The 10429-nt window shown below is 57.5% G+C and overlaps 1 protein-coding gene across 11 annotated transcripts in view; it reads right to left on the reverse strand.

Moving 5' to 3' along the window:
• The window catches only part of TOP1MT (DNA topoisomerase I mitochondrial), a 33414-nt gene that overhangs the window by 21560 nt on the left and 1425 nt on the right, over window positions 1-10429 (reverse strand). For all 11 annotated transcript variants that reach the window (XR_002734911.3, XR_002734914.1, XR_002734913.1 and 8 more), the window contains exons 2-8: window positions 8481-8596; window positions 6621-6742; window positions 3511-3633; window positions 2641-2828; window positions 1749-1893; window positions 1275-1418; window positions 344-529 (exon numbers count right to left, since the gene is read on the reverse strand). Coding sequence is in view for 4 of the 11 variants with exons in the window: in XM_023228091.3 (XP_023083859.1) it covers window positions 344-529; window positions 1275-1418; window positions 1749-1893; window positions 2641-2828; window positions 3511-3633; window positions 6621-6742; window positions 8481-8596 (1024 nt within the window). In the remaining 7 variants the exon portion in view is untranslated. The remainder of the gene's footprint in view (window positions 1-343; window positions 530-1274; window positions 1419-1748; window positions 1894-2640; window positions 2829-3510; window positions 3634-6620; window positions 6743-8480; window positions 8597-10429) is intronic.

The following is a 10429-nucleotide window of genomic DNA, read 5'->3' on the forward strand; positions in this document are numbered from 1 at the left end:
ACTGAGCGACAATAAATGTCTGTTGTCAAACCACTGGGTCTGCAGTGCCTTCCTCCAGCAGCCCCGGGAGATGCTCTGGCTGGGGGGCAGGAGACAAAGCTGGTGTGACAGAGGCACCCTGCTCAGCCCCCGACCAGCTTCCTTGTGACCCCTTGGGTCTACCATGGGGCATGGCCTCTCCTTCACCCTCACCCTCATCAGCCCCAGCACAGCGGGCCTCACCCAGCAGACAGGACATGGCAAATGGGCCACAGACCCCACGGCAGCGCCGGCACGACCCCAAAGACATCCAGAGCAAACACGTGTCACGTAGGGAGGAGCAGCCGGCCGCGAGGGCACTCACAGGCTTCTCCACCGGCACTCTGTTGTAGTAGCGGACGGAGTCCTTCCCCAGGAAGTCTAATTCCACCACGTGTTGGCAGCCGTCGGCCTCCGGGTGCAGCTGGACGTGCTCCACGCGGAGGGAACAGCAGCCCACGGTGTCAGCCGCCTCACCGTCCTCCTTCTCATTTCCCGCTCTCAGCGCCAGCTATTTGGTGGGGAACAAAGTGGGTGGTGCATGCACATGCACACCACACACATGCACAGCACACACATGCACAGCACACACAGGCACAGCACACACATGCACGCCACACACAGGCACGCCACACACATGCATGCCACACACAGGCACGCCACACACATGCACAGCACACACATGCACGCCACACACAGGCACAGCACACACAGGCACGCCACACACAGGCACGCCACACACAGGCACACCACACACAGGCACGCCACACACAGGCACGCCACACACAGACACGCCACACACAGGCACAGCACTCACAGGCACGCCACACACAGGCACGCCACACACAGGCACGCCACACACAGGCACGCCACACACAGGCACAGCACACACAGGCACGCCACACACAGGCACGCCACACACATGCATGCCACACATGCACGCCACACACAGGCACAGCACACACAGGCACGCCACACACATACATGCCACACACATGTACGCCACACACACAGGTGCACACCACATACAGGCACAGCACACAGGCACGCCACACACACGTGCACACATACCACACAATGCACATGCACACCCTACACACATTCACACCCACACACGTGCACACGCACATACCCCCCCATCAGACTGCGGTTCCACCCCACACACAGGCCCACATCGCCACACTGCGCCATCCGACTGGGTGTCCCCGCCAGGAGAGCCAGGATGAAGAGCCCCAGGAGGCGAGAAGGCTGCGTACCTTATCGATGAAATACAGGGCCACCGCCCGCTGTCTCGTCTTCATTTCCTGAGACTTCCAATCAGCCCGGTACTGGGAGCGGATCTCATCCACAAATCCCCGCAGGCGTCGAGCTGTTTCAAACTTCTGCCAAGCTTTCTCCCCCTAAATGAAAAAAATAACAGGAAAGAAAACATTTGTATTCCTGTTAAATAATGGAGGAGGCTGTCAACTCTCCCTGCCCCAAACCTCGTGCTTCTCCACTCGATGGTGGAGTGGTCAGGGGCTGGGGCAGCAAATCCAGCTGGGTGATGCTGGCAGTGAGCACCTGGCTTTGGGGCTTGTGGCTGCTGGCACAGCATGACCTCAGCGCGGGCTGGCCGACTCCCAGCCCATCTCAGAAGCCTCTGGCGGTGCCTGGCTTACACACCTCCCTGCCAGCGCCCTAAGGGAGACCTCCCGGGGAGGAAACACCCTGCTAAGCCCCGTGCTCACCTTCAGCTTCGAGCAAGGGTTCAGCATGATGTACTTGATGGAGTTCTGAATGCTCTCGGTCCACGCTGCCAGCCACATGACAGTGTTATCAGAGCGCACCTCCTTCCACTGGTGCCCCACCGGTGGCTCGGGGATCTTCGAGTCCCTGCAGCAGAACAATGACACAAACATAACTTGGAGACCTTGTTCTCTGGAATGCAAGCAAAAGGAGCTGCTCTGGTCAGCCATCCCACTTGCTGGCCATGGTGGTGGCATGGCTCCTGACTGAGTCTGGCATCAGAGGTGGCCTGCCTGGCGGCTCAGACAAAAGCAGCTGCTCAATCTGCCCTGGGCACACACAGGAAGGCCACGGTGCACCAGGAGCACACACAGGAAGGCCACGGTGCACCAGGAGGCTGGGCGGCCACCCAAGCGAGGGATCGCTCTGTTCGAACCTCTCAGCACCAACTGGGATGACGAGTGCCCTGCTCCACACAGCCTGGCCGCTGGAGGTCCTGCAGGCAGGGTCCCTACTCCACACTGCGGTCACATGGTACAACACGCGGCCCAGCAGTCCCCTCTCCACCACTTGGAATGTCCCTCCAACAAGTTCAAAACACCTAATGCTACTGGGCCACCCAGATGGTGTGGGATATGAAAACCACACGGGGGTGTCCTCGGCGGGAGAAAGTCTCAGCCACAGCAAGGCGAGGGCTTCTGACCCCGTGGGAAGCACCCTGGGAGGGCCGCCCTTGCCCGGCCACACCCGCGGGCTGAGCTCCACAGGAATGGTGTGGGGGTCACCAACCACACGTCTCTCGGTGCGCCTCCCTCTCCCAGGAGGTGAAGAAGAGCCAAACTCACCCAGCTGGCAGGGATCCAGCACCTGCCTGCTGCCCGCCCGGCCACGTACCTGCTGCAGTTGATGACCACGTCCTCCGGCACGACCCGCCTCTTCAACATCCCCATCTTGGGATGGTCGCCACGGCCACGGAACAAGCCAGGCGGCTCAGTCTTGAAATTGCCTATTTTTTCTCGGTGACCATCTAAAATACAGTAGCCGAACTCTTGCTGAAGTTTTTCTGCCTCTTCTTTTAGCTTCTGAGTTAATAAAACAGTCAGCAGACATTAGCAGTGAAGAGGACAGGCCTCAGTCCCTTCTTGCTCACCCGGGACCACCCTGCTCTGGCTAACTCAGCTGGGCCCTCAAAGCCCTTCACAATCCATGGAGGTCACAGGGGCAAGGGACAGTGCAGGTGGGCACGCAGGGGGCACCAGGAGCCACAGCCCAACCACCCTATGGTCTGGACTCCCCAGCCCCCGCACAGGCTTCGGCTGTTTTAGGCCTGAGCAGTAAAGCCAGGTGGAGGGAGTGTGGCTGCCCGCCATGAAGGAGGAGGGCTAAGGGAACCCCTGAGAAGGCCACATGGAGATCACAGCATGGCAGGTTCCTGTGAGATGTAGGGAGACGCACGGCACAGAACAGCGAGAAGCCGACTGGCCTGCACAAGCCCCGCCCTCAGCCCACAACCCATCTGGGAACCCACCCTTATCAATGGTGGTAAATCACTCATCCATTTCACACCGGGTTTACTGTCAAATGTGCTCTGGGGAAGCGGAACGACACTTAAGCACACGCAGGGGTGCGAAGGCTGCCGAGCCGAGAGCAGCTTTGTGAGAAGGGGCTTCGCTAAGGCCACAGGCCTTTCTCAGCCTTCGGGCCAGGCTGGCCTCTCATTCCCAGGGGCCACTTCGGGTCACACAACGCTCGAGTCAGCCCAACCTGCTTCTCCTCCCTGGTCAGGGCTTTCCGGGCTGCGGCCTTGTCCACAAAGTATCTGTGGATCTCCGTGAAGTCACACTTGTCCAGGCTCTTGATGACTTCTCTCTCTTCCACTGTCATTTCCTGCACAAACCACAGACACGCACTCTCACCATGTCTGACGGAGGCGTGCGCGCGACGGGCAGAACCTGCGCAGTCCTGCGGTCCCATGAACAGAGCCTCTCCCCGCAGACCCCACAGTTAGAGCTGGGTCTGTTGTTGCAGGGGTGGAGTGGGGTGGAGCAGCCGAGGGCACAGTTCTCCAAAAGCAACTTCACAACAAGTCAGTAGTAAAACTGGCTAAAACCTTTGACTCAGTAATTCCACTTTGAGATCCATCCTAAATAAACTCTCCAGTATGAAAACGAGGATGATGATGGCACTAACGGCAACAGCAGAAACGCCATGACTGGACAGAGTGGGATAAATGACAGGGAGCTCATTTGGTGAACATGATGGGATTCAGGAGGCCAAAGTCTCAGTCCATACGTGCTGCTGCAACAAAATCCCGGGGACGGGTCATTTATAAATCACAGTCACAGCTCTGGGGGCTGGAAGGCTGGGATCAGCATCCTAGCATTTGATGTCTGTGGAGGACCCAGTCCCTGCTTCTGAGAGGGTGCCCTGTAGGCTGTCCTCACGCAGTGGAGGGGGACAGAAGGACAGAAGGGGCCCAGCTAATTCCACCCAGCCCTGCCCTAAGGCCCTAAATTAATCCTAAGGGCTGCAGCAAGGCAGTGTCCTCACAGCCCAATCAGCTCCTGAAGGCCCTACCTCTGTCCTGTGGCGCTGGGGATTCAGTTAAGGTGAATTTTGGAAACCACAGCAGAAAACAGTGTGATGATGATCTACCCGTGTGGAGACTAAGCAGGATAAAATACCGAGTGGGGAAAACATTACATGCACACTGATCACACTCACACGAAAACTACTGCCCAGGAAAAGCCAGGACATGGGAACAGGAGACGCTGACCTGAGGGAGAGCCGCAGGTCACAGGCAACTGTTTCTCCTCTCATTTCCTACACAACAAAAACTCTGTACAGCCCATGGCCAAAAGCCCCGGCTTGCGGGCACCAGCTCACAGTCCCAGTCCAGGCTCGGCCACTCAGGCGTGTGAGACCTCAGGAGCCGCTGCTAAACCGTGTCTCACTATGGGATGGGGATGTCCCGCCTCTGCCGAGGAGCCCAGGTGCAACACCATCTGTGCCCGGACAGAGCCCGGCTCAGCCACAACCGCGGGCTCAGGGTCTGTCCCTGCGTCTCCCAGGGGCCCTCGGATCTACCGCCCGTTCCTGTTCTGCTGCCTGCGACACTGCCTCCCTTCCTAGCTCTGCTAGTGACTAGAAGAAGTGCTGACCGGGAGGGAGTGAGGACGCTGGGCAGCTGGCGCCACCTCACCAAGCTGTGGTGACAGGCAGAGGGGTGGCATCAGGACAGAGGAAGAGGGTCCAGAAGCAGAGCCCAAACGGGACAAGGAAGCACAGGCTCTAGCAGCTGGCTCGGGGCAGTCAAAGACACCCACATGCAAAGCACGAGGCTCGGCCTCTACCCCACACCGTAACCAAAATTAACTCAGAGTTCCACCTAAACCAAGCCGACCTCAGTGGAAACCTAAAACCGAGACTTCTAGGAAAAACATAGGAGGAAATCTTTGTGCTGCTGAATGAAGCACATTTCTTAGACAAAACAACAACTAAGCACAAACTGTGACAAAACATGATACATGGGACCTCGTCAGTATCCAAACTGCTCACCTTCCAAAGACAAACTGTGACAAAACATGATACATGGGACCTAGTCAGTATTCCAAACTCCTCACCTTCCAAAGACATTGTTAAGAGAATGCAAATAGAAACACAAACACCATGAAAAAGTTTTGCAAATCCTATTTCTGATAATGGACTTAGGACACAAAAGTACTCACCGTAAAAGAGATTGATAAACTCAATAACTAAGTTAACATTTTCTGCTTGGAGACCTCACTGAGAAGCGAAAAGGCAAAGCCTGGGAGATGACATCACAGCATATGCAACTGGCAAAGAAGCTGCATCCAGAATGCATTTTCAGAACTCTGATAAATCAGCGAGGAATATGCAAGCAACTCAATTTTTTAAACAGACAAAAGGTCACAAACGAAAATACCGAAGTGACACATCAGTACACCAAAAGATGCTTAATATCACTTCTCATTAGGGCAACGCAAACCATGCCCACGGTGAGGTGTCACCTCGTGCCCACTAGAAAGGTGCCGCCCACTAGAAAGGTGCTCACACCCGCGCGGGCGTGTGGACAGTTCAGCCTGGCGTTTCCAGTAAGCTGGACACACATGTAGCCCATGACCCAACAATTTCACCCCTAAGCCCTGTGGGAATGTTCATGGCAGCTTTACACATGCAAAGGCCAAAAACAGGAATTAATCAAACACCCATCAACAGGGAAATGGACTAGCATGAGTCACATGACGCAGGAAACAGGACCTGGCCAGAGCCAGGCAGAAGCTGTGGGACAAGCAAGTCAGGGGCAAGTTGGCAGGTGTGGTGCCGACAGAAACCCCAGAGGGCACAGAGCCCACGGCACACACATAAAACCAGTCAGGCCATGGGCGAAGGGCAGTCACCTTGAAAACGAGCAAGGAAAAAACCCTGAGGCAGCACCCTCCCCTCCAAAAAGCTTCTCACCAAACCTGTCTTGCTGGGGGCTGGGAAATGGCACGTGGCCTCCTCCACTCTCCCTCTTACATGCCAGACCCCTGTCCTTTCAGTGGTCCATGGAGTGAGGCTACCACAAACCCAGCTCCACACCCACGGCCTGCCTGAGAAGGGAAAGGTCTGAGGTGCACTAGGCTGGGCACGCTGGCACCGCCTATGGTCCCAGCTACTCAGGAGGCCGAGACAGGAGGATGGCTTGAGCCCAGGAGCGCGAAGCTGCAAAGAGCCATGATCGCACCTGTGAGTGGCCACACAGGGGCCACCAAGAACTTGCAAGGGGCGTCCAGAGGTAGCACTGCAGAACCGCAGGGGCCTGGCCAGCCAGGTCCAGGACAGCTGTGGCGGCCGCCCAGGGTACCTACCTTTCGCCAGTCATTAAAGAAGTTCTTCCGGAAAACCTCCTTCGTTGTGTATTCATGATCCAACATCCTCCCATAAAAAGTGGCAACCTCCTCCGCTTTCATGCTCAATCTCATGGGCTTTCCTGCAGGCATCAAAAGACACATCACATGAGAGAGCGGCCACAGGCTTGGCCTCCAGCTGACGTGACTTCATTGCTTTAAACTACGCTTTCGTGCGTACTATGCCAAGAGCAAGAAGCTAGGCCTTATTCCGTAAGTTCTGAAGCATGTTCTACACGACAAACGGCAATCACCCTGCGTGGAGGTGACGACCACAGTGATCTTGGAGTGGGTGGTGAAAACGCTGCAGATTTCAGGTGCTACTGATTTCTTCTCCTTTAGCACTTTACTTTGCTACTACATTTATATGACATGAAAATGGAACATGTACAATTTTAAAACACACCAATTTCTACAAAATTACAGAAGCAAAATAAAAGTTAACGCTTCAAAGCAGAAAACGGAATGACTGTAGGTGTAACCTTGTAAAACTCTGCCAGCCTCTGTCCCACCATTCCCTGCGTTTTCTTCTAAGATCGGTATGGTTTAGAGATGCAGGGGGTGAGCTGGGGCCAGGTGGGCAGAGCGAGAGGCTCCTGGTGGGAATGAGGGTGCTCACCAGGAATTCTTCCAACTGCATGTCTGAAAAGTTTTCATAAGAAAATTTTAGAGAAATAAAGGCGTAATCATTTCATAACAAGGAAGAAGGTATTCCTGGTAACTAGCCTCTCAGGACAGAGGACGAGAGGCCCAGAGGCCAGCAGCACAGGCCCGAGGGGCTCAGTTCCTGCTGCCCCTCTGTGGAAGCTTGGCCCCACTGGGCCCCACGTGACACCACTGCTCCCTGGACTGCCTGCCATGGCCCTGCACGGGCAGTCCTCATCCGCCACATCCCTCCTGGCCAGGGAGGTCCTGCAGGGCCGCTGTGGGGCGGGCAAGGCGGCCGCTACACTGGGCCAGGGGCACAGCGCGAGACGCTCAGTAAGGCCCCACGGCCTCCCGTGGGCAGCCCCCACAGACACAGCTAGAACCTCTGTCCCTGTGGAATCTCCAGTCCAGCTTCGGAGAAACAGGCTTGGAACAAAAACTTGCATCAAAGGAGCTCAGCGAACTCAGGTGTGCGTGTGACCTGGCAGGGGACCCACGGAAGGGCTAGCGGGAGGGGCACAGCATGGCGTGGGGACCCGCTCTGGCGGAGAAGAGGTTTGCTTTTCTTAGAAGGATGCCATCTAGCAGAGATGAAGAAAATGGGCTGAAGCAGCTAAAATCAGCAGCACAAGAGCCAAGCTGAAGCTCCTCGGCCCTGGGGCAGACAGCAGGGCTCAAGGGCGGGACGGGTGGGTCCTGCACTGGGCCCTGCTGACCCAGAGCCCCCAGGGTCCTGCCTCTGAGGGTGGCTCAGCGCTCACGTCGATCATGAGCTCCGCTTCTTGCTGAGAATCACAAGCTGGGATCAAGTGACCGTTCTGTGATCCACGTGTGTACACGCAGTGTAGGTACTGTGTATACTCAGAACACACAGGGAACACGGTGGTGCAGGGGAGGGAGGGAGGGTGGGCCGCCCAGCGGGTCCTGGACACAACAGGCACAGCCAGTGCAGGCTCAGCAGGAAAGGCAGGGACAGGAGCCCCTGAGCTGCTGCCCTCCATGCATGGGTCAGTTGGTCAGCAGCCCCCACGCATCACCTGCAAGAAGAGGGCACGGAGCGCTCATAGCCAGAAGCCTGCAGCGGGGCTGAGGGACACAGCCGGACGCCCACTGGGAGACCACGCCCAGGGAGCCGAGCGCAGGCTGGGGAGGAGCCGCTCCCTGCGTCCTCACCGTCATAGAAGAAACACACTCCATCGGGAAGGGGCTCGTATGGGGGTGCGAAGTACGGGCCCTTGTGCTCCAGCTGTCTCCACTTCACCCTGTCTTCGCGCTTCTCCTCCTCCCACCTAAAGATGGAGACAGGACGTGTCACTCTCCTGGGCCAGGCCCTGCGTGAGCCTCTTCCCCCCTCCCATGGTGGCTCCTCCCTGTGGCTCCTAGCAGGTGGGCAGTGTGGCCTCCACCTCACGGGGGAGGAAAACAAGGCCTGCAGAGGGAGGCAACCCCACCTGACCTCAGCCTCGTGCCTGCGCACCCGCCCATGCCCCCCACCCGCAGCAGCCCGTGTGCTGCTGAGTCACGGATCCCGCCAAGCCCGGCTAAGCGGGAAAGGGCAAGGCAACGTGCCTCTCCCAGGCTCTAGGGCCTCTCCCCAGATGGGTCCCTTCAGAGCCAGTCTAGAATCCTCCGGAACCTCTCCATGGGACGTTTCATTTGCTAAATAAAGGACCCGGCTGCTAACAAGACAGCCCTGCCTCCCAGGAGCTGGGTGGAGGGGGGCCAGCAGTGCAGCCAGTGGAGAGGCACCACAGCAGGGCGCAGGACCTCCGCCCACAGAGGATGGGCAGGGTGGAGGAGGCCGGGCAGGGAGGGGAGGCCCTGAAGCCAGAAGCCTCAGGGGTTTTAAGGGAAGGGCTCCTGTTGGGCGTGGGTGAGGGCTTGCAACGCACTAACACAGTGAGGCTCCCTGTCAAGGCCCCCTCCCCAGGGCATCCCCTCCTGGCAAGCCCAGCTCTGGAGGCTGGGGGCGGAGGGCGGGGACACAGCCAGCCTGGTGGCTACAGCCCAGGCCAGTCATCGTCTATCCATCGAGGCTCCAGCCAAGCCCGAGCCCGCCCTGAGCCAGCACTGCCCCGTAGAAAGGGCTCAACTGAACCCAGGCACTGAGATGGGCCTGGGAGGAGAGGAGCGAGGCGGGGCATGGCTGGCGGGCAGTGGGCGGGCTCGGTCAGCAGGGCTGAGGAAAGAGCGAGCCCAGCACCTAGGATGGCCAGTGCAAAGGCCTCAGTGGGAGAGGCTTCGGCAGGAGGGTGGGAACACCATCAGGATGGGGGAGAGTGAGATGGACACACCTTCTGAGCCTCCCCCAGACGCACAAGGATAGAAGGTTCCAGATCACACCCCCACCTGCCAGAGCCAGGAGACCCGCACGTGACCCAGCCAGGTAGTGCTGTCGGGGGCCTGGTGGGCCTGCTCGGCGGGGATGAGTGTCCTCAGAGCAACAGGAAGTCTCTGAAGGGTCTGAGAGAGGAAAGCATGTGCCACTGACATTTCTGAAAGGGCCAAGGGAATGGGCAGGGTTAGAAGAGGCAGAGGCAGAGGTGATAAAGTAGGGAGAAGTTAACCAGCTCAAGAACTTTCCAGGGTGGAGCCGGGCATGGTGGCTCACGCCTGTAATCCCAGCACTTTGGGAGGCTGAGGCAGGCTCAGGAGCTCAAGGTCAGCCTGGCCAACATGGTGAAAGTACAAAAAATTAGCTGGCAAATACTGCAGGCAGCTGGAGTCTGGGGGGAGAGTCGGGGGAAGGGGGGTTCTGCTGACTCTACAGAGCTTTTCCATGTCAGGTGAGACCAGTCTCACCTTTCTTACAGGTTTTAGGAGTTCAAGAGAGCCCAGCAGCCCTAATACAGCATGTCTAGGGTGGGGCTGATAGGAGGCTGCATCACTAAGTACCCTGAAGAATGAACCCTAGACCACGCTCTCTTAACCTAGACAACGCCTTCTTACAGAATCAGGGTGTGAGATAATGTGAAACCACACGTATCTCAGAACTGACTGATAGGAGCTGGGCGCGGTGGCTCAAGCCTGTGATCCCAGCACTTTGGGAGGCTGAGGTGGGTGGATCACTTGAGGCTAGGAGTTCGAGATCTGCATGGCTAACATGGCAAAACCCCATCTCT

This window comes from Piliocolobus tephrosceles, chromosome 7 (genome assembly GCF_002776525.5).
Source record: "Piliocolobus tephrosceles isolate RC106 chromosome 7, ASM277652v3, whole genome shotgun sequence".
Classification (NCBI taxonomy): domain Eukaryota; kingdom Metazoa; phylum Chordata; class Mammalia; order Primates; family Cercopithecidae; genus Piliocolobus; species Piliocolobus tephrosceles.